Source organism: Cyprinus carpio, chromosome A15 (assembly GCF_018340385.1).
Source record: "Cyprinus carpio isolate SPL01 chromosome A15, ASM1834038v1, whole genome shotgun sequence".
In the NCBI taxonomy this organism is placed as follows: domain Eukaryota; kingdom Metazoa; phylum Chordata; class Actinopteri; order Cypriniformes; family Cyprinidae; genus Cyprinus; species Cyprinus carpio.
In genome coordinates, this window is record NC_056586.1 from 17,476,094 (window position 1) to 17,500,686 (window position 24,593).

General features: G+C 35.3%; 2 protein-coding genes across 2 annotated transcripts; one reads left to right on the forward strand and one right to left on the reverse strand.

The window, feature by feature from the left end:
* The first annotated feature begins 801 nt into the window (after window positions 1-801).
* On the forward strand, window positions 802-10,558 carry LOC109105313 (protein unc-119 homolog A-like). Its single transcript, XM_042771259.1, has 5 exons — window positions 802-1,276; window positions 7,772-7,885; window positions 8,073-8,172; window positions 9,356-9,528; window positions 9,637-10,558. Exons 1-5 carry the CDS (start codon window positions 1,162-1,164, stop codon window positions 9,747-9,749), a joined length of 615 nt encoding a protein of 204 aa, XP_042627193.1. The 5' UTR covers window positions 802-1,161; the 3' UTR covers window positions 9,750-10,558.
* A 1,204-nt stretch (window positions 10,559-11,762) lies between these two features.
* Window positions 11,763-22,418, reverse strand: LOC109105570 (forkhead box protein N1-like). Its single transcript, XM_042771260.1, has 9 exons — window positions 22,285-22,418; window positions 18,006-18,155; window positions 17,091-17,408; window positions 16,642-16,749; window positions 15,526-15,644; window positions 14,432-14,528; window positions 13,734-13,941; window positions 12,206-12,670; window positions 11,763-12,128 (listed from the first exon to the last, which is right to left on the reverse strand). The coding sequence occupies exons 2-9, from the start codon at window positions 18,135-18,137 to the stop codon at window positions 11,938-11,940; spliced, it is 1,638 nt and encodes a 545-aa protein (XP_042627194.1). The 5' UTR covers window positions 18,138-18,155; window positions 22,285-22,418; the 3' UTR covers window positions 11,763-11,937.
* Window positions 22,419-24,593: the final 2,175 nt, after the last annotated feature.

Consider the following 24,593-nt stretch of genomic DNA (forward strand, 5'->3'; position numbering starts at 1 on the left):
TTCAGCATGGCAGGCACGATGGGAAGAGGAGAACTGCATTTGCTTCTTCTCTCTCCCGAAAACGATTTCAAACGTTCTTTATTTACAAAATCCTGCTACACTTTATCTTTCTCAGGGATGCTGGCATCTAAAAACACATTTACTAGAAAATAAATAAACAAAAGCACAATTATTATACAATGTCCTTAATTCATTGCTCTGCTCTCTATTACCAGTGCTAAGACTTGAGAACACATTAGGTAATTTTTTTATTATTATTTATATCATTCATCGTGCATAATAAATGAGGTAACCAGAAAAATTAAAACAATACCTGATATACATACCAGTTGGTAGTGGATATTTGATATACGAAAAAAAGGTTACCAGTAGGTAGATAGATAGATAGATAGATAGATAGATAGATAGATAGATAGATAGATAGATAGATAGATAGATAGATAGATAGATAGATAGATAGATAGATAGATAGATAGATAGATAGATAGATAGATAGATAGCTAAAAAGCTCTGTATAAAAGCTCTCTCTCTCTTGCTCTCTCTCTCTTTCTGTATTTATATATATATATATATATATATATATATATATATTTATACATACATTCATACATATATATGTGTGTGTGTGTGTGGTGTGTGGTGTGTGTGTGTGTGTGTGTGTGTGTGTGTGTGTGTGTGTGTGTGTGTGTGTGTGTGTGTGTGTGTGTGTGTGTGTGTGTGTGTGTGTGTGTGTGTGTGTGTGTGTGTGTGTTTGATCAGGCAGCACAAAAATCTGATCATAATGATACAGTTGACATTACAGCAGAAGCGACTTCTTATTCGAACTGTCTGCTCACTTCCTTCCGCAAATGAATACCGTTCATCTCTCTCGGGCTTTGCTCGATTACATGAAGTGGTTGCTTTAATACCTTCAGCAGCAGCCAGACATGCAGATTACAGAGCGAGATCCACTCGCCCTAGGAAAGAAGGAGTAAAATAACTCAATATCTTTAGAAGACTGACTGGCTGGGGGAGGTGAATGCGCTATTCTTGTATCAGTAAAGAGCCTGCGTTAAATAACGAGGACGCATAACACAGCAGAGGTGAGACAAACAAACGGCCCTTGGCAGAGAGGTTGGGTGCGAAGACTGCACGAACAGCAGCATCTTATCGCATTTAGAGATGAAAGTGAAGCAAGGCTGCGACGCGGGTGTCCCGTGTACGACTGAGGAGGATTTGCTAAAAAGCACAGAAGTAACGCCGGAGGATGTACTCGGGCTGCAGAAGATCACAGACAGTAAGTTCAGTAACATCAATGTCACTCTCAAACAGGAAGCTTCCAAAAACAGTTACACTGTTGCACATAAACCAGAGCGAAATTGCAGGTTTCGCTCCAGCATGTTTATAGTCTCGCTGTTCTTGTTTTATTCAGTCTCGCTTCGTGACATTCTAAGTAGGCTACGAAATTTCATTTAAAATGGAACGTCTTCATTTAGAATGTCATGACGATTTAATTTAGCGTCTGCTTCTTTGTATGGACTTATTTGGCCGAACGAACCCATTAATGGTTCATTCGACTCTTCCATGGTAAACTGTGGACATTGTACTGACTGACAATGACGACGTTTGATATTAAAGTTTACTGATGAATGGGCTGAGAATTAAGAAAATTATCCATTATTTAAAAATACTGAAAATGAGTGATTTAATGACGTTAACGGTTCTGTTGAACACCGTACTAAAAATACTCTGACAGTGTTTCCTGCACTACTGTTCAGCAGCGCTGCGAATGCCAAGGTATCGAACGGGGGTAGAGAGAGAGCTTTCAGAACCCAGCTCTGTAATCTCCTCACCCCACTGAGAAATGTGACCACCAGTGCGAGCCTCCCAGTCGATTGCACATTAACCAGGGAACGAAACGAAGCAATAGCTGCTAAATAAACCTTCAGCGTTGACGGTAGACTCCCGTTATCTAGCCTGTGCTGTAGAAAACGTAAAACGTCCTACAAGGGACAGCTCGCGGGGGCGATATCTCTATCACAGCACGATTTCACAAACACTCCCCATGTAACAGCTTGCAGATGCCTAGTAGAAGAAGGTGCACAAGACTCAGTGGGCATGTCAAGCACACATGAAGCAGGGCACTTAGCCCCTCTAAAGCCCGATACAAACTGCACAATTTTCGGGTGTCCCAGACAAATGATTGGCATCATGAAACAGTCTTGGCGATTTCTTTGATCATGACTCCAGTGGTTCTATGTCATACAGTGAGAGAGGTTCAAAGATGGCCGTTGTCACAGTCTTGCGACCAAAGATAGCCTACGATAATTTTCTGGCAACTGTCAAAGTGTGATTCATTATGCTCTTTTTGTTTACGACTAGTGCATGCTAATGACATTTTATTCTTATATAGAAATGTGCGTCGTAGCCTACGATTCAATATATTTCATCATCGTACAGTCTACATGCATGTGGTACCCAAGTTTGTAAGATACATGTCACACAGTGTGACCAGCAATGATCTTATAGGATTGCTAAAATCGTGCAGTGTGTAGAACGCTTAAACACGCTTAAACACCCGGAACACACCAAGCCGATGGTCGGCCATCAGGCAGTTTTTGTTCGTCGGCCGACTAAGTTTTCTCAGTGTGTTCCGCACAGTTGGCTGGAATTGGTCCTTGTCGGCTTATTTTAGGCCGATTCAACATGTTGAATCGGCGTCGGAGCTCGTCGGTCAGTCGGGCCATCTGATCACTCTGATTGGCTGTTCAGCTGGCGAACCAGTGCACGAGAAAAAAACGCAGAACGGACGTGCTACTTGTCAGGTGTCGAGCGTCGGCTTGGTGTTTCAGGCCAAATTTGGACCCAGACGCTGTCGATGTGAGCCGACCCTGCAGTCAGCTTTCGTTGACATCAGTTTGGCATCGACTTGGTGTGTTCCGGGCTTAAGACCCCTGAAGCAACCACACATGAAGGCTCCACAGCTCTGGGCTGGGATGCCATATCTTGCCATTCGCTTGAGACAGCAGGTCCCTCCTGAGGGGGATTTGCCAAGGGGGAGCCACCAGCATCTCCCTAAGGTCATGAAAGGCAATTTATGCCACCTCTAAAAGGTTTGTAAAAAGTCCTTAAATATAAGAAAGATAGGCTACATATCTGTCAAACGAGATAACTGATTCTCAGGTGTGATTGTTTGCGGAATTATTTCTAGAATCTGAATTAGGTTTCTTCTGATTAGAGGATAATTTGCATTCATTATTCACTTCTAATGAGGGATTATATGGCCATGTAAGATTATAAATTTTAGTTTTGCACTTGCTGAAATCATGCTACCTGGGAAGGTTTACTCAAAACAGGCTTCAGCATTTTTCATTTTATTTATTGTATTTACTATGTGTCAAGTCACCTTTACAGGTGGTAGGATTTTTACAGTTAACTAAAAAACATTAAAAAACAAATCTTTATTAATTGAATTAAAATAATATATATTAACTAAAAACCTACATTTTATTTCAGCTATTTAATCAGATTAATTTGATGATGATTTAAAATATAATTGTGTTGGGAATTATTCATAACACATAGTGTTAGAATTTGATTAGACTAATGACACTTTAAAAGGAAGTAAAATACATTTGACTAAACTTTTTTTACTCATTCAAGAACTGTTTCTTACATTTTCAGTTAGCTTGAATTTTAATTACAATTAAAAAGAGGACCTTGTTGGTTCTGTAGACTATACTGTAAGCTTTGCAATTATCACTTCATCAGGAACTCAGATGCTAAGCTTTAGCATGCATGGCTGGATGACTCAGTATTACTTGTGAGCTTGTGTTCTGCCTGTTTTTTGATGATGTCTTGCTCGTTGTTGCTGCGTTCAAGATACTACAGTATATCTGGCACTAAAACAAAGATAACTGAGCAAAGATCAGATCTGAGGAATGCAAATACTCAGTTTCTACGGAGTTCAGATCATCAACAGTTTCACAGTGCTGGCAGTGTCACAACTAACTGAAAGACATTTGCATTACTGTTACCCTTATCACATGACTTTTCACAGTACATAAAGAATATTTCACTTGGAAATAGCTACTCTGTCTCATCTTTGCCACTACTTGTTGTTGTGAGTCATCAGCTTTGAAATGTGAGTGGTTTGTGGATGAAAAATCAACAGTGTATTCTTATTCTGCTGTGAATTAAAATATCTATTTGAATAAATGCATTCACAAATGCATGAACGAGAAGTGCTGAAAAAATCACATTTAGATGGCACTCTTCTTTATTTAAACGGAAAAAAACCCATGTCTGGCTTATCACTTGGATTAGCACTCTAAAAATAAAAGCTGTTCTTGATTAAGGATACAGGCTGCTATTCTGAGGAAAGTGGACATCTGTATGCAAGCTTGCTTTTCTGTCTTCTTTAACTCATGTTACTGTTATAAACAAGAACACAAAGTATATTTATGGATGAAGTCATAAAATAGTATAGGCTACATGTAATACAATTTCATTATTGGAAGTGGATTGGCTTTTCAGCAAATGGTTACATATAATCTTTGGTTTAACTATTCAATTTGGCACTGAGTGTGTTTGGAAAAATAACTTCATAAAGAATGAATTATATGGTGTTTAGATACATTATGCCTCATAAATCTAAATAAACGTCTGGTCTTGTAAATGAACGCTGGATCGATCATAATCTGTGTTGGTTATACGCAGCAGTTCCTTTTGTTTTCCCAAAAATAACAGGTGGTATTTATCCTGGATTGGTTTCAGAAGATATGTTGCTAGGTGACAGCATTAGAAGCAGTGAAGCGAGGCTCCTTGGTGGATTGGAAAGCTACATAGACATTTGACTGCTACATTGCTCTGATTACTAGATTTCTGTCTTGTTAAGGAATTGCACACTGGACTTTACACTTATGAAAATTGGTCATAATTGCTTATAATGAGGTCTCCTTCATGAAAGTGGAGTTCCAAAAACTAGATAAAAGTATTTATTTTATTTTTAAAATGTACCTGCTAAACATTATAAATAATTGGCTACACTTTAAATAATGCCTCCATCATGAAAATGGGGTTTTGAAACTAGATAAGCATTTTATACAGTATATTATACTATATTATATTTAAAAATGTTACCTTCTCAGTATTAAAAATAATTGACTACACTTATAATAATGCACCCACTATGAAGAGATTATATTATATTAATTATATTATAATATATTATTATATTATATTGCAATTTTACCATCTCAATATTAAAAATAATTGACTGCACTTTTTATGCCTGCAGCATGCAAATGGGGTTATGAAAACTTGATAACAGTATTCATTCGCATGTTTCTTTTACGTTCTATATTAAAATAAAAAAAGTTTTTTGTCAAGATTATTTCGCTTTCCTTTTTCATTGTAAAGCATAAAAGTTTAAATTACTGAGATTTACATTTAAAAATATGCACTTTTATTTATGTTGACATGAACTGTCTCTGTTCATCTGTAGTCTCTCTCCACCTATTTCTGCACTCACACTCACGCGCAGCAATGTTAGCTCACAAACAGTAAGTTGGTCCCCCTGTGTGACAATTCATGAGGTGAAGTAAACATACCAAAACATTTCCCTGAACAATTTATCAAATGCTGTAAAGGTGTTATGTCAAGCATGTTTTATTAGCATGTGGTATTAGCAAGTGCAGTAAAAAAATATGCAAAAAATATGCAAAGTATCTGTTTCTTGTCTATTTAAGTTTCAGTGTTCTGCTCTGAATCAGCTCTCATGCTCATAGAATGTGTCATTATCCGCGGGACATGTTTGAAAACTACTAATTCCATAGGGTGTTTTTAATGAATGATGTATGATTGTTTAAAGTTTTCAGTTATCATTTTCATAATCTAATATCTGGTTTGTGACAGTTTTGTGAAACACTGCCATTTTTAATTTTTTCAGTCAGCATAATTGTTCTCATGCTTACATGAAGTGGTTAATTATTTCACAATATAAAGCTGTTTTAAAGTCTGAGCAGATGTTTGCATTTTGCCTTCCCTTTCTCTGCTTGGCACACTTCTGAAGCAGAGGAGCTATAAATATCTCAAGTGATTGGCTAAATCCAGTGTTGCCCATCTGTTAACTAACAGGAAGCTTGGGTAGAGGATAGGTGGGGCATCTGCACTGACCTATGGGAAGGAAGTGATATACTCAGCCTGTAGTGTTGAGCTCATCTCAGTGTCATCCTAGCAGAGATGGACCTCTCAAAAGTTAGAGTTGTCCCAAATCCCCTTAGCATCTCCAAATCTGTGCCATGTGATGGTGAACAATGTAAGCTTCTTAGGTATAATCCATCCCAGGAAGAAGAGGGCTGACACAGCTGCTCCTCGCACCTCATATGCCTCCTCTGGGAGTCTGGCATGAGGAAAAAGGGATGCATGTGAAAGTGCATGACTGGACTGACCAAAGTCATCAACTCCAGGCCACAAATAAATCATCACATATAGTGGACAAAACATATATTAGGACAGTTAAGCAGCACTGTATGGCATTGCATTTTTAAACTGGGTACAGGGACACCAAAGGAATGCTTTGCTTATTGGTCTCCATAAAATCTGAATGTAAATCAGATTTAACACTCAATAGACTCAAAAACCATTGCTGTACATATACATTATTACAGTTTTATACCTTAATTATCTATTATATATACTTATGTGATTGTATGTGTGTTTATTTTTTATTTTTTTTATTTTATTTTATTCACCTTATTTTCAAAAAAATATTGTTGTTGTTATTTGTATTTTTTTCTTGTAATTTTTACTTGTTTTGTTTATAATGCTTTGGTAATATTATATGTAAACACAATCATGCCAATAAAGTACTTCGAAGGATTTTACAATATGTAAAATTCTATTTAAATAAAATTATTTTATTTCCTTGTATATATGTGACCCTGGACCACAAAACCATTCATAAGGGTCTTCTTTTTTTTAAATTAAGATTTATCAATAATTAAAATATAAAATCAATAATTTTGACCCATACAATGTATTTTGGCTATTGTTACAAATATTGTATATACAAATATACAATGTTTATTTAAATAGTTTCCATATATATACATATACATATACATACACATACATATATATATATATATATATATATATATATATATATATATATATATATATATATATATATATATATATATATATATATATATATATATATATATATATATATACTGCTTTATTATTGTCATTATACTGTAGCACATTATTACTAAAGCAAGACACCCAACCAACTGCCATTTTTTTTACAAATACACTGTTAAAGCAAATGTAAATTATGAGTCAATAGGAATATTATTCAATATTAACACACAATGTGTTGATTAATGTTTGTCTGTCAGTATACTTCTTTTCCTATTGTCCTGACAGTATTTCTAAACAGTATCAGTCTCTGAAGGCAGGTAATGAATCGAGGAGGTGTATGGTCATCATCAATGTCATTTCCACACAACATCAGAGAGAACAGAAATAGCTCTTTTTTGTCTCTGCAGTCTATCACACAAGGGTACGGCTCTCAGCCCTGAGGCATGTCTTTGATGCATGTGACCTATGTCGCACACACATACCCAGTGTTAAAATGTGGTTAGCTTTATATTTTGAAATGTTACGACAAGGCTGGAGAGAATCACATCACGTTAATGTTCCATTCATATTTCATTACCTTACAAATGTTGAGCTAATGAAAGACAGAACTGAGGCACATCCTGGTTTGTTTTTGTTTCTGTAGATTACCTCTGCGGTCCAGAACAGAACATACACAAGATCGACTTCACCAGGTTCAAAATCCGAGACATGGAGACAGGCATGGTTCTTTTTGAGATCACAAAACCCCCTACAACAGGTAGGCAAGAAGCAGACCTCTCAAAATCACTTCCTCACTCCACCTACATAGGCTGCACATTTAAATGCAAGGCTCATTTAGATTTTTTTTCCCATGAAGCCCTGATTTTTTTTATTTAGATGCAGTGCGCTGCACAAGAGCCCTTCAATGGCTCATTTGGTAATGCCGACCCCTTTCTGATTCACAGAGAGTGGGGAGGACAGAACGGACTTTGACCAGAACGCCGGGCGCTTTGTGCGATACCAGTTCACCCCCGCTTTCCTCCGACTACGACAGGTTGGCGCCACGTAAGTGCAATCAGTGGCAGGATTACACTTGATCTAAATTGCAATCTAAAAATAGCCTGAAATCACAGTTGAATCTGTTTGACTTAACCTTTAAAGGGGACAAAATTTCAACTCATGACCCGTCATGTCACAAGGAGGTAATGAGGAGAAAGTAAGATACCATTAGTCCTACAGACAAGAACTAAAGATAAGAGTAAAATTGAATTAAAAATTAGTTTAAAGTAATTGTAAGATACATTTTAAAATAAGAAAGTCACATTGTCACACTGTGAGATATACTGTAAAATTGCAATTAAAAACTGAAAGTGGCTTAATCTTTTAAATAAATAATTCATTTAACAATTATATAATTATATTAAAAAAAATTAATAATTGTTGATTTTTTTTACAAACCCTGATTATTTCAGTCTGATTGTTTTAAGAAGTTGTCACAATGTAATACGAGAGGCTGTAAAAGGGACTGTTATTGAATGATGGGGGAGAAATTATATGTACATACGTGTGTGTGTGTGTGTGTGTGTGTGTGTGTGTGTGTGTGTGTGTGTGTGTGTGTGTGTGTGTGTGTGTGTGTATTAGCTATGTTACATTTGAAATTAGACAAAAATATTTAAATAGAAGTCTTAAAGGAAGAAGTCTTTTTTTATTCAGTTTCATATTTATTTATACTTTTATTCAGCAAGGAAACATTAAATTAATCAAAATTGACAGTGAAGGCATTTATAATATTACTAAAGATTTCTATTTCAAATAAATGCTGTTCTATTTCAAATAAATGCTTTTTATTGATCAAAGAACCCTCAAATAAAGTATAACAGTTTCCATAAAAATATTAAGCAGCACAACTGTTTTCTACACTGGTAATAAAAAGAAAATCTGCATATTAGAATGATTTCTGAAGGATCATGTGACGCTGTAGACTGGAGTAATGATGCTGAAAATTCAGCTTTGCATCACAGGAATAAATTACAATTGTAACTGTATTAAGCCAAAAAAAATGTTGTTTTAAATTGTTATAATATTTCACAACATTACTGTTTTTACTGTATTTTTGATTAAATAAATTCAGACTTGCTGAGTATTAGAGACTTTTTTCTAAAACATAAAAAGTCTATAACATGGAAGGAACCATTTTCATTGCCACAAAATCCATGTGTCCTTAAATATGTCTTTCCCATCTTCACAGGGTGGAGTTCACTGTAGGCGATGTTCCCATCAACAACTTCCGAATGATCGAGAGGCACTATTTCCGTGAGCAGCTGCTGAAGAGCTTTGACTTTGAGTTTGGCTTCTGCATCCCGAGCAGTAAGAATACCTGTGAGCACATCTATGAGTTCCCACCACTCTCTGAAGAAATAAGTAAGTTATAAATGTTTTTATGAACTGAATTTTGCTATTGATTAGAATGTGATTTTGTGGCTGGACCTAATATAGATCTGACACTGTGTTTCTTGTATCCCTTCATAGTGCGTGAAATGATCCTTCACCCCTATGAGACGCAATCCGACAGCTTTTACTTTGTGGACAACAAGCTTGTGATGCACAATAAGGCAGATTATTCTTACAACGGTGGACCGTAAGAAGCCTCGCTCACCTTTTGCAGAAAACTGCATTGAGTTGCAAAGCAACTGGCAGAGGAACATCTACTGAGAGTGGCATCTAGGCATCTAATCTTGTATGTGATAATCCATTTGGTTAAAAACAATCTCAGGACTTGCGTGTGTGTGTGTGTGTGTGTGTGTGTGTGTGTGTGTGTGTGTGTGTGTGTGTGTGTGTGTGTGTGTGAGAGAGAGAGAGAGAGAAAGAGTGAGAGAGAGAGAGAGAGAGAAAGAGAGAGAGAATGTTACTCAGAATGGGCCAGTTTCCTTAGAATCATTTAAAGTATGTGATAACTCTGTCTCTTCAAGTATATGAGTGTGCCTGTGCACATGTGCATTAATTGCATGCTCTGTTTTTATGTATTTTTAAAAGCCCAAAGACAAATAATTCTTAACAACTCTAATTTGTGACTAAATTTTCTTACAATGTTTCTCAAGGCTTCTAAAGCATAAAAAGAGCATCATGTAGAGTGAGTTGCAGATACAGTGCCCGATGTAGTGTGTTTAAACCTTTAAAGGAAGGGATACTGTCAGGAACTGTGTATTTTGCCCTGACATTGCACCCACTTCCTGATTTTCTTTCATTTTTTTCACTTTCATTTTTGAATGCTCATAATTTGGTCGATGATATAAATCTGTTATTTATATTAATATGCTCTTATTTATATTGATATACATTGCCACACATATTTTTAATAGCAACTTTTGTCAGAAATAGTGATAGGTATCTGTCAATTGTTTCATGCAATTTAACAAAACAGAGAACAATAAAAATTCCAAAGTACTTTAAATCATCATGTTTGATCTCATTAATTTCCTTTACACATAAAACTCCTCCAAAGGGATGTAATTCAGATAATTTATACTGTACAACACTATCATCCAAATGTTTATTTTATGCTCTCCAAGGCTGCATTTATTTGATCAGAAATATAGTCATAGAAAATTATAAACCATTTGAAGAATTTTCACAAAAAAAAATAACTGTGACATATGCTTGAAGAGATCTAGTAAAAATCCTGCAATTCGGGAAATCTGTTTTAACTTGTTAGTGCTTTCAATGTGTGCTGTTATGGGAAGACAGTATAAAAAAGAGGCAACCACACCCCCCAGTGGTTGCCATAGCAAATGCAAACAACAGTCAATACTGACTATATGACAAGTTCAGACCACCTTATTTAAAAATTACTAAACCAAACACTTTTATACATTTAAAAATAACACTTGCACAAAAGCAAACAATATTGATATATTGTTTAATTTCAGCAAACAATATTAAGACAATTTAGGCCACATTCAAGTGATTTTGAGCATTAAATACTTTTTGGAATTACCAAAAATACCAATGGAAGAATTTTAAAACCCACCAGGGGGCCTCAGCAAACTTAAAGGAACCTCAAAATGACTTAAAATAAGATGAAACAAGCATTAAAATGAGCTTTAAAAAAAAGAAAGAAAGAAAAGAAAAAGAACCTCTCAACCTCTCAGCAACACCATTTTCTTTGAAGAAACTGGAAAACTGTTGTCGCATTGGAAAACCTGGATATAAGAGGTAGCCTAATTATAAAGGTAAGATCTAGACTTATAAAAGTTGTGAATGAATAAAATCACATAACTTCAAGGGCAGTTTTATGAATATTAATTTTTCTAGTTATGTAGAAATTGTGAGTTAAAAATATTTATCCATAATCATTATTCAGTAAATCAGAAAAAGCCATGGCGTCTTTGAAAATTCCTATAGACAATGAATGGATGGAGTCAAAAAGGTTGGCACACTGTTAAAGAAAAAAAAAAAATTCCAGGTTGTAAATAAAATAAAGATTACTGGAGTATGTTTTACAAGAAAATACTATTTAATTATTCTACTTCCAAATGTCGTTTAATTCAATGTGTTACTTGCTTTGTAATTAATTTCCTGGTAATTTCTGAGTAAAAATTGTTTCTACACAAGTTTTTTTTTTTTTTTTTTTTTTCAGTCTAGAACCACTGGTTAAGTAGGATTGGACAGCATACTACATTTAAGTATTTAAAACCTTAAAACTAATGTCATTTTTATAGCTCAAGCACACCATACAGCATAGAAATCATACTTTTTAGACATTCAAAAATATAAACTATTTCTATTTTGGAAAACAAAGATAACTTTGGATGCAACACACAGGTTTCTTTCTCATAGCAGTGGAATAGGAGTTGTGTAGAGCCCGCCGAGATAAAGCTCAGAAATGCTGCCTTGCACCCCAACGTCAGTCTCCGCTAAACCCCCACAGACCCCCATGATATCCCGTGTTTGAGTGGGACTGTCCATGACTACCAGTGAATCCGGAGCGAGGCTGTCATTCCTTAGCTCCTCCCAAAGATTCCCTTTAAACAAATAACATGGTGTGAACAACAAAGGAGCTCTGTTGCAAACATGGCTAATGTTGCAAACTCAATCTTACCATGTAATTGTAGATCTGTGAGGCTGGGATTTAATGCATCAACATCATTACTGATTTCTCCATCCAGAAGAAGCTCCTGCATGCTCGCTGAAGTGCTGTGACCAGCCTGCAGGGCGGTGCTGTAGCTCGGTGGGGTGTGTGCTGGTAAGGGAGAATCCATGCTGCCTGTCCTGGAACTGGATGGATGCCCGGCATTGGGCTGATGGGTGACAGGAGGGTAATATGAGAAAGATAAAGGGTCTGGGGATAAGTAAGGGGGAGGTGGGATGACAGTTGGAGAGGGTAAAGGGTTGTAGAGAGATTTCTGATGCAGAACACTAGTGTCATGGACAGGTTGGTGTCCGTAGGCAGGATGCATAGCAGCTCTTACAGGTTGAGAATGTGAATGGTTGCTTGATAGACTGAAGTGAGCTCCAAGAGACTTAATTTTTTCAGGTCTCTCCCCAAGAAGGCGTTCCAGCTCCTCTAAAACAATGAGCATAAATACATATTTTTAATATACATAATAATATATATATTACAATATAAAGAGTAATATCATGTAATATCTAAAAAGTTTGGGGTCAGTTAGATTTTCTTGATAGAAATATTTTTATTTGGCAAGGATGCATTAAATTGATCAAAAGTGACAGTTATGTAATGTTACAAAGATTTATGTCTCAAATAAATTTTGTTCTATTGAACTGAATATATCAAATGTAATTGAATGTATCAGTTTGCCCAAAAATGTTATGCAGCACAGCCGTTTTCAACATAAAAGGAGTCATGACATGAGAAATCACATTTGCCTTGATCTTTTCGAAAAACCTTCACCAACATTATAAGTGAACCTCAAGGAACATATTAAAATTTAAAAAAAAAAAATCCATGTCATCACCCCTTTAATCATAAAAAATATTTATTGAGCACCAAATCAATATATTAAAATGATTTCTGAAGGATCATGTGACACTGAAGACTGGAGTAATGGCTGCTGATAAATGAACTTTCCCATCACAGGAATAAATTCCATTAAAAAAATTATTGAAACAGAAAACTGTTTGATTTGTAATAATATTTCATAGTATTACTGTTTTTACTTTATTTTTGATTAAAAAAAAAATAATAATAATAATAATGCAGTCTTAGTGAGCATATATAATGAATCTTTAATATTAAAAAAATCATTCAAGCCCAAATGTTTGAGATGTATTTATGCATTTATTTATTTAAGCGCTCAATAAATACTAAATATACATTGTCTTTCTTTGTCTATTCTGAACATATATTTTTATTATTATAAAATTGTTATAATTATAGAATTGTATTATTATTTATATTTGTAAACATTTTAGCATTTAACATGAAAAAAATTGTATAAAAGAATAGGAGCATGCATAAGTACTTTACACAATACATTTACAATAATCATATCACATAGGTAAATTTGGTTAATCTTTGACATTTTTTTCACATTTTATGTTCAAAACAACAAATATGACCTGGAATATTACAGTATTTGCCTAATGGCAGTTAATCCCTTGCGCACCTGGTCGAGCCATGCTCCTCCTGACAGTCAGGGGATCTTTACGTCTCCACTTGTGAAGTTCCTCCTGCATCTTTTCTACCTTCGCTGGGTTCAGGGCCCACAGGCAGCCCTTTCGAGAAGAGTTTCCATTCTTGTTCTCCACTTTCTCAAAGCATTTGTTCAAAGAGAGGTTGTGTCGGACAGAATTCTTCCAACCATCAGGTGCTGTCTGAGAAATCACAAATGAAGTGGTTCATTGTAAAGTGGTTGCTAAGTTGTTATTATAGGTGGTCGCTAAGCAGCTAAGGTGTCCTGGTGTTCACAGAAAGAATTGAATCTAAAATAGATTGTATCAGTCATTACTTTAACCAAATATCTTTCTTACAACCCTTCCCTCATTGAAGTCAACATTGGATCGGAATGGATCTACATGTTTACCAAATGATGAGCCAAAATAATGTCACATTGTAAATCCCTTTACCAGCACAGCGCAAAGAGGAGGGTGATCCAAATCATCAGGTATATAAAGATCATGTCATAACAGGCCTACTCTACAAAGCCTAAGGAAATTACTCCTGGTAAATAACTCTGTTTGCATTCTGTATTTGTTACATTAATCATGCACAGACTTCTGCCAGGATCCAAGATATCAACTGTTCACTGCAGATCAGTGTATATTAGATGTAGAAATTATTCTGAGATGTGGTAGTGCAGTTTACCTTAAAGTAGGGGAAATGCTCTGTCATGAAGCTGTAGATCTCACTTACTGGTAGACTGCCTGTTTTGCTATTTCTGAGAGCCAGGAAGATGAGAATACTGAAAAGAAATATTTAACAATCAAACATTGCCAATCAAACAAGACTACAGTGATGCATTGGTTTAATTCTGATTTGTTTGGATGTGTTGTAAGTTGCAAAGTTTTTTATGCTTTTACATTTTTATGCATTTGGCAGACAATTTTATTCAAAGTGACAGCACATTCACATGATTAATGATTAAAAGGAAAGGAAAGGAAAGGAAAGGAAAGGAAAGGAAAGGAAAGGAAAGGAAAGGAAAGGAAAGGAAAGGAAAGGAAAGGAAAGGAAAGGACGTCCCATACTTGGAATTTGTGCTCTGCGTTTAACCCATCTAAGTGCACACACACAGCAGTGAGTAGTGTGTGTGCACACACACCGTGAACACACACCCGGAGCAGTGGACAGCCAATGTTGCCGCACCCGGGGAGCAGTTGGGGGATCCAAACACCAACCAATACTAAAAACAAATTCATTCAATTGAGGGTGGAGAGAGCACTGGTAATTCACTCCCCCCACCGACAATCCCCACCGGACCTGAGACTCGAACCTGCGACCTTTGGGTTACAAGTCTGACTCTCTAACCTTTTAATAACCTTTTAAATCTTTTCATAACAGTTTGCTGATCATATAGTTTAGCAGTTGTCAGCAGTTTAGTAACTTTTTATTTTTTTGATTAAATCAGTTTTATAAGACATTTTGCTTAAAAATACTTGTGTACTTGTTGCCTGTCATTTAATATTTATTATTTAATATTTATAAAGTTAATTCACTTAGAGTAATGTCACTTGTCACCACATACTGTGTAACTAACCTACAGAAAGAATCACTAAAAAATCCCCATCGCTAATGAACAGACTGACAGTCTGACTGAAACTAACTGTTGTATAATATGTTGGGCCCTCACACTGTTTAAAACTAACAGTTTTCAGATGAGAACTAACATGTTTCAGAGAATGAGCTGTTTTGAAAAGATGCTTTAGTTTACCAGGATAAAAAGGTGAGGTGCACATACTTACCTGTAAGAGTATACAGGTTTAGGGAAGAGTGTCTGGACAGAATTGTCTTGAGATGTTTGTGTTGAGAGGCTTTGGTTATAATAGTGAGAAAGCGTGTCTATTCCTCTTGAAGAGTATAACTAGAGACAGATATGCAAAAAAATAAAAAAAATTAAAATCCATAATAAATGCTATTTGTGTGGTTATTAGTAGTTTAAAAAAATATATATATATTTTTGCCTGTTTTTATTTTTAAGCTTTCATTGCATACTACACTATGTTAAACAAAAGTGAGTCTTTGTTATTTGTCAGTCTAAAGATGCAGTAGAACTTCCTGCCAATGTTTTGACTGTGAACATGCGTCCAAAACCACATTTCAAGGCATTTACACATGTCAAGGCTAACCTACAGTAGTCATTCTGACTTCCTTATACACAGTCGTATTAATTTATATATATATATATATATACGCTACTGTTCAAAAGTGCTGGGTGCATTTTTAAGAATATTTATTTTTAATCAGGAAGGATGCATTAAATTAATCAAAAGTGGCAGTAAAGACCTTCATAATGTCACAAAGATTTCTATTTCAAACAAATGCTGTTCTTTTGAACTTTTTTATTCATTAAAGAATCATGAAAAAACATACTGTAGCACTGTTTCCACAAAGATATTATGCAGCAACTGCTTTCAACATTGTTAATAAATATTTTTAAGAAATGTTTCTTGAGCATCAAATCATATTAGAATGATTTCTGAAGGGTCATGTGATAATTCAAGATGTTGGGCCATTAAAAAAATGATCTCATATTTAAATATTTTTTTTAAAATCCATATTAATAAAAAACTTATAAAAGGGATAGTTTACCCAAAAATTAAAAAAGAAAAAGAAAAAAAATCTTTCTATCTTTGTAATATCTATTTCATGCTTTTCTCATGTAACACAATAATGACTCTAAATGATATTTTGTGGGTAATTTCTCAGTCAAATTTGATTTGATTTAAATGCAATTAATGCAATTCATTAATCGCCACATTGTGTAATTTAATACAAAAAATGTAAACAATTGACAGCCCTAGTTAGTATATATAATCAGTATATAACACATTCTTTCACTCTGTCAGTATCAGGTGTACCTGATGTTGTAGAGGACTGATGGGACTGAACGCCTGATGGTTCACTGATGTGTAGCCAGGAGGTTCTTCAGAGCTCGTCTGAGGCTCACTGTAGGGGTGTTGAGTTCCCTGCCCCAAGAACAGACCATGATCTACTTAATGCTGGCATATCATGAGTTAATGCTTCTTTAGAAAGTGTAATAAGGACATCTGCTTGAACATCTGCCTGGCAGGTCTTCTCGTTTCCATGCCTTTTGCCCCTGGCCTAAATGTGCTGGCAAGAATTTAAAAGAGCCTTCATGCCATAAATATTGTCCCTATTTTACTTCTTTATGCTGTTCCTTTCTATTTTTATTAAATCTTTTTTTTTTCAAACTGTGCAATTTCCTCTAAAAGTATTAGAATATATATATTTTTTCATCTAAACAAGAAATCTTAACATTTCTGATTAAATAGTCCCTCAGTCTCACCATGACACTGGTGGTGTCCACATCAGCGCTTAATGGAGTCCAAGAAGATTCTTCCTCCATTCCATCAGTCGTGGTGAGTTTCCCAACCAATCCAGCTCTTCTGAGACAACTGAAGGTTTGAACCTCACTGATGGTCCCTTCACTGCATTGACGCCTGTATGGATGGTAGTGATTGTTCTCCATTAGGCCAGATTCTTGTCCAACAGGGCTTCCATCTACACTGTGTCTACGAAAGTGCTCGGCACTCTTCTGCCTGTAGGGAATGCTTTCTCTTTGGGAGTATGGTGGAAACCCTTCTCCAACATTGCTCTGGTGACACTAGAGATTAAACAACAAAATCATGTAAAAATAGATCTAATATCTATCAAACCTGCTTATAAGGTCATCAAAAAAAAATCATACAACCTAAAATTGTCTAGTATCAAAATACGTGAAACATATTTCATGTAAAGCAGCGCCGCAGTTTCATTTCTAATTAATGCACTCTTTAACACAAAGCAGTTTTCCAAGAGGAAATGCAGTGGCACGTAAAGATCTTTGATCTGCTAAAGAGTCTATAAAAGCATTTAATGTGACATACAGCCTTCCCTGGGGGCCATGATTAATTAATATTAAATCAAAAGGCTTTGATGAAAAGGAATGGTGAAAAACTTCCATTTCTCCCCCAGGGTCCTGTGTCCTTGAATAGTGCCTTGTGCAGGAGTTCATGTCTTCAACAAACGATAATAATTATTACACTGTGTAGTAATCAGAGCAGCTGGTGAGCAGCCGTTTTTAAAAAGTGGCAACTACAGAACAGTATTTATCTATCGATCTAGACTGGTTGACAGTTCTGTAAACAGGATTTTTTAAAAGTCTTTAAAACTAAGTACTTCAAAACAAAGTAATACAAAAAAATTCTAAAATGATTAATACCTGTGATTCTGGCATCTGAAAGTAGAGCGACCCTAGATGGTCAAAGGATTGTAGTTCACCCGGAGAAGGAATTGGTGAGCTGCTGCTGCTGCTTACAGATGGGAAAGACAGGCCCTGAGGCTCAGAGGACATCGTCCCTACAACCTGCCTCTTCAAAACACCAGAACAGGTAGATAGCTTGATAAATAGCCCAAATAGATATACTGTAATATGTAAATATGGCCCCTTAGGATACAGTAAGAAAAACATGTAAAAAGACAGCAATATAGACTACGCTCAGACATTTACACACTAAAGTCTGTGGGTCTGTGGTCTTACAGCTTAACATATATGTCACAGAGGAATGCTGTAATGCTTGTTGGCTTGACCCTTGCTAAATTGGGAGCACACATGGTCTTGTTTTCAAGCACATTTCACAACCTACTGTATAGGAATATATATTTACATTGTGCACATCTTGTCCTATGACCTCTGCATAATGCAAAATCATCTCATTGTGAATATATGCATATTATTTATTATAGTAACAAGCAACCTTAAGTCATTTTTCCCTAAAACATTATGTCATAAAGGCATTTTCCGTGTCTCCAAACAATCTGTCTCCCTAGCTATTCAGCCTTTGGGCAAACCTGCAGTTTTACGTGCCATAACTGTTTAACTGCTTGTAATGAAAATCCCTTTCCAACTGTCTACTATGCATTTTGTACAACAGCGCTGGTCTATGTTCCCTACTGCAGTGAAAGAGGCTCGATTTGTTGTATTTCACTGCCCTGGCTGCTATCTGTTCATAAACAGGTATAACATCAGGCCACATAAGTATCCAGTATTCCTGGAAATTCAGGCAGCTCTCACTTACTGTCAGCAGACTGTGCTGTTTGGGCCAAAAACTCATTAAAATCCCCAACAAACCATGAAGGAAAAGCAGAAGTGTGTTAGTGACATGAAATGGAGATGGGGGAGTTTTGCTCTCTCTGAAACATAGAGTGTAATTCAGTATTGGAGAGGAAGTTGAACTGGTCTTTATGGTCCATCACTGTGACTTTTAAACTGATCCTTAGACATGTTATGGTCGAGATACAAGCCATTTCTACTTTTGAGAGAAAACAGCTGAGTACGCAAAAAGGTTATGGGGTGCATGTATACGTGTTTAAAAGAGAATTGGGCAAGCAAATGAGGCAGGATAACCAGATTTTATGCTATATAGAATTTCAAAGTATATCTGTTTTTTCAGGTCTTGTAAATAATTAAATAACTGAAAATTCTAAATTATGTATTTTAAAAAAATATATAATGTACACAGCTCTCTGCTTCTAAATGAATATTTAATGCATTTCAATGCTATTTCATAATGCATAAATGTAAATTCTTAATATAGTGTGTAAACGGTAAATAAATCTGTGTAAAACAGCAACAATTTGGTTTCTAAATTAGTTTTAGATGGTTTGACATATTTAGTCTTATTTAGGAAGTAGTTACTGCATGATTTGATTCAAATTAAAATGTTCAGTTAATCACTGCTTTGAGGTCAATTTAATCAAGTCTAACTTAAAATGGATCCAAGTAGGATCCCATTTCTGTTAATATGTCCACTGGGATTACAACTTTACTTGATTTATTAAAAAAATATAAATTCATTTATTCCTGCATGGAACTTGAACTCTGGTCATTCTGCATAAAGAGCTTTACTACTACTTTTGGCCCAACCAAGTACTGCTCAAATCATGCTACAAAATTAATAAAAGTGTGTTATTATTATTTAATATTAATTGACAAGGTTGTGCACAAATGCATTTTTAATGTACATTTATTTGATTTGGCACACTGAAAAGATTTTTTTTAGAGAATCACATTTACAGAAAATTTAACAATTACATTTTTCCAACAGCATCAAGCAAAGATCTGAATGCTGAATGAGGTCAGTAAGCCATGCTATATAATCCTCTAATACAAGATAAAAAAAAAAAAAGATAGTGTGTGTGTGTGTGTGTGTGTGTGTGTGTGTGTGTGTGTGTGTGTGTGTGTGTGTGTGTGTGTGTGTGTGTGTGTGTGTGTGTGTGAAGACCCTCTGGAGTGAGTAAGAATAAAAGTGCTGAAATGGGTATAATTCTAAAAGTACTTAATTTCAAGACTCTTTCCTCTCTCAAAATGATCACATTTATCTCTCTTTGATCTGGTCTTGCATGTCCATACAGCCCCACCCTGCACTAAAACCACTCTCACCACACTTGAGTGGCATTTCAAATGGACTGTGCATCTTCCTTTACACCGTCATCCATCAAGGAACTGGTAGGATTTCTTCCCGTATGTCTACAACAGCATTTTCACTGCATTACACTAGAAAAAGGTTGTAAAAAAAAAAAAAAAAAAAAACAATCTTACTTGTAGTACTTCCTACTCCCCCAAATGTAGTCAAATTGTAGAATCCTCACTTAAGAATGAATAATCTGACATCATTTACTCATCCTCATGTCACATGATTTTTTTCCCGGTGAGAAATTCAGTGGAATGTTGATGCTGCTTGTTTCCATACAATGAAAGTAAATGATGACCAGTGGTTGTCAAGATACAAAATAAGAGTCCATATGCTTGGTGCTTTGGAAGCCACACAATCACTCTGAATGAAATAAAAGCTGAAAATATATTCTAATTGCATTAATTAGATTTTAGAGGGCAAGATGTGTACTTTGTAGTTTGGCATCCCCTGGTAACAAAACACTTTCATTATATGGAAATGAGCAGCATGAACATTCTAACTAACATCTACTTTTGTATTCCACAGAAGAAGAAAAGGTTTTGAATGACATGAGGTTGAGTGAATAATGACAGGATTTCCATTTATAATAGCGCAATTAACATCAGTGTATGGAAATCCTACACAATTATGAAAAATGCATACAGTGCTGCTGGCGCTTTTTTATTTACCAACACTTATAATGGTTTCTGGGAATCTGTTTAATGCTAGTGTGCACTGATAAAATGCAATTAAGAGATTATATTAGTAAAACGCTCAACATACAGCTCAAGGAACAAACGGAAACAACCAAACCCTGCACCTGAAAGAAATTTCAGTATAAACCTACCAACATACACTTCAAATTAATATATAAAATCTATAATATTTGTAGTTTGATAGTTTGACAGCATTTCCCAATAAATATTAATAAAACATAAATTATAAATATTATTTGAATTATATTTATATTAAATATAAATACTAGCATTAAATATGAACAAAATTAGGGCAATAAATACAACATTATCATTAATCATACTATCAATATTTGTCATTATTATGTATTTGCACATATAGGTTTCATATTTATTCAACGATTTAATGACTGCAAGACTTCAAGTGAAATAGACAGATATGAAACCATCATCATTATTGTAATAAGAAATGCTCAGCTAATACTAAATGTATGGCAACGATTTAAGATCACAGCAGCCATATCTCTGATCATGTATTTGTAGCAATACTCATTAAATAATGAATTGCATTCATCTAATACCTTGTGCCTTGTAAAAATAAATCTCAGCTCTATGATTTCCAACTGGGAATTTGTAAAAGGCTCAGTCCATTTGGCCCCTAGCCAACCTGTGGGAGCCACACACCCACAGGGGATAGACCTGCTGCAACAGGTTTTCCCATACACACACACACACACACACACACACACACACACACACACGTGTGCACGCAGCTACAAACACTTGGGTCACTGGCAGCTGGGAGCCTCTCTCAGAGGTAATGAGAACATATTTTAAAAGTTATATCAGACTCATCCATAATCATATCCCGGAGAGAATGGGCACTCTGCCGAACTCCAGAACCCAGAGGGAGACGACCAGACCGACAGAATTTGACTGCACCTGCCTTGCCTTGCCCTCTCTCTCTCTCTCTCTCTCTCTCTCTCTCTCTCTCTCTCTCTCTCTCTCTCTCTCTCTCTCTCTCTCTCTCCTGTGTCCCTCTCTTCTGTTTCCTAGATGAACTTCAGCAAAGATTTCATCCAGGTGGAGACAAGCCTAACAAGAACCCCGAGGGACATTTATTGATGCCTTATTTATTTTTTGCCAAACAGGATACAGTGGTACAATAGTATTTGGGTAAGTGAAAAGTAAATCCCACAGATGTTTACATGTGTGTACACCTTTGCTTTTGGACTTCTTAGCTCAGATCTAACTCTTCTAGAATGTTATTTTGCTGTCAATCAAACCTAACCACAAAATTGATAGTATGTACTTAATAGAGTAAATTATGACTCTGTAAAAGTTCACTTACCGCTGTGTGTGGTGCTTCCAGGCCCAGGTTGTAAATCTAAGACAGCCAGAGTCCACACAGATACCTGCAAACCAGCTGCAGATCTCCTCAAAAATCACTCTCTGAGTTGCCACTCTGCTTTTATAGTTACTGACTGCTGACAAGAAAAACAAGTGAGACAGATATCCATAGAGAGAGCAAGAGGGAGGGAGGGAGGGAGGGAAAAATGAATGTCAATACAGGTGAATTATTCCCCTACCCTCCTTGTGAACGTGGGAGGCATAACCATGGCCCTTCTCAGCTGCTGTATTAAAATCATATTCTAATGTGAATGGGAGATGGTTCGGGTGGAGAGAAGCAGAAATAGTGATAGTGAAAGGGAATCGCTCACTAAAGTGCTTATGTTACGCTGCTGCTGTGGGTTTTATTCATTGAAGGCAATTACAACTAGTGAGTGAGACAGAATGACAATGTAGAAATCATTGTTATGTGTGTTTTTCCTCACATAACTTTGCTTAAATTTTTTTTATTGTGTTACTTTAATTAATTTAATTATATATTTAATTAATTTATATTTGCTATGTGCTTTGTTTTAGATAAAAGTCTTTCTACTTCAAAATTTCACACTTAATTAAATGTTACTTGCTGTTTATTGAATTATTACTTATGAAATTTAGCAATTTCTGAGTGAAAGGGGTTTCAAAGTAATCTAGCTAATCTAGATTCTATCTGAATCTAGCACATTAATATCACAATAATATCATAAAATAAATTGTTCCTATTTAAGAAAAATAAATACATTTATATTTATATAAATACATTATATTATATTATATTATATTATATTATATTATATTATATTATATTATATTATATTATATTATGTATTGTCCCTAATAAATAAATAAAGACTAACAATTATCCATAAAAAACAAAAAAAAAATACATATATTATTGGCATTATATTATAGAACATAGATAGATAGATATTATATTATGTATTGTCCCTAATAAATAAATAAAGACTGACAGTTAGCCAGATAAAACAACAGAACAATAGATAGATAGATAGATAGATAGATAGATAGATAGATAGATAGATAGATAGATAGATAGATAGATAGATAGATAGATAGATCTATGAAGCTCCTTTGCAACAATGTGTATCATGAAAAGCACTATGCAAATAAAAATGTAAATTGAATGTAATAGTAATTTGTGATGTCTTGTTACTTATACACGCAGAATTCCTTTAATATGTTGCTCTATATCCATGGCATGTTTCAGCAGTACTTATTCAAAACAATACATTACATTGCTATATTATATTTCAAGTTATCCCTATTTGATTAGTCTTGTTTCTGTGTGCTCTCCAAAGAAATCCTTGAAATAACATGCCTTAAGCCCTGTGATGTGTAACTGATCACGGTGAATAGTTTGGCACCAAGACCTGGCAAGACAAAGCACACTTGACAGAGACATTTCTGCTAGTCTTTTCCTGCTCCCTGGTTTGGCATCTTAACTCATGCAAAGTCAACAGAAAAAAAAGAATACCGTTTCCTCCAGTAGTATGCTGAAAATCGATAAGTATTTAGGGACCAAGAAAATGTTCGTCTTTAATGACTGTATGACAGTAAATCTGGAAGATTACATTTTTGACTGCTGGTTATCTGCTGCTCGATCTGTTTCTCAGAAAAACAGATGATCAGAAATATCAAACGTGCATAAATATTGTGTTTCGTGACTAAAATATTCTGCAGTTTTGTTGAGGGTGACAGCAAGATGACAAATGAGTTCAAAAATGTAATTCTAAAAAAATATATATATATTTTCAGCACCTGGATTTGTGAAGTTGGGAATTCACATTTGGCTTAACTTAATGGCCATAAAACAATGTATGTATTATGAGCATACCTGAGCTGACCTTTTGCCTGAGACGTGCAGATGAGGTCAAATCTCTTAAAGTGCTGCAGTCAATGTAATTCTTGTGAAAATACATTTTGCAAGTTTAAAGAACAGGAACTGAAAACATGATTCACAGCTCTAAAGGTCAATTAAAACCAAAAAATAAAATCAAAAAACAATCTCTGACAACATTCTCTGATAACTTTATAATCACTCCCTGATAACCACCCCCCAATTCCCATATCCCAATCGTTTATCAGCTGGGAAAAAGACGTTCTGAAAGTGATCTTTTCTCTGTGTCGTTATCGTCAGCAATGCTGTGGAGTTCACAATTTTCATAGAATTAGAACGGTATTGTTATAGTTATCGTTATACTTATCTTTCTTGGTGAGAACAGCTAAAGCTGTATGTATGCAGTATGTTTT

What these genes read in the sequence shown, in the direction of transcription:
- LOC109105570 (XM_042771260.1), bottom strand. Translation starts at nt 18,137, where the DNA reads ATGTCCTCTGAGCCTCAGGGCCTGTCTTTCCCATCTGTAAGCAGCAGC. An exon ending in AAACCTGTATACTCTTACAG is followed by an intron (nt 14,529 to 15,525) that starts GTAAGTATGTGC and finishes ATTTCTTTTCAG; the next exon opens with TATTCTCATCTTCCTGGCTC. An exon ending in CACAGATCTACAATTACATG is followed by an intron (nt 12,129 to 12,205) that starts GTAAGATTGAGT and finishes ATTTGTTTAAAG; the next exon opens with GGAATCTTTGGGAGGAGCTA.
- LOC109105313 (XM_042771259.1), top strand. Translation starts at nt 1,162, where the DNA reads ATGAAAGTGAAGCAAGGCTGCGACGCGGGTGTCCCGTGTACGACTGAG. An exon ending in CACAAAACCCCCTACAACAG is followed by an intron (nt 7,886 to 8,072) that starts GTAGGCAAGAAG and finishes TCTGATTCACAG; the next exon opens with AGAGTGGGGAGGACAGAACG. An exon ending in CTACGACAGGTTGGCGCCAC is followed by an intron (nt 8,173 to 9,355) that starts GTAAGTGCAATC and finishes CCATCTTCACAG; the next exon opens with GGTGGAGTTCACTGTAGGCG.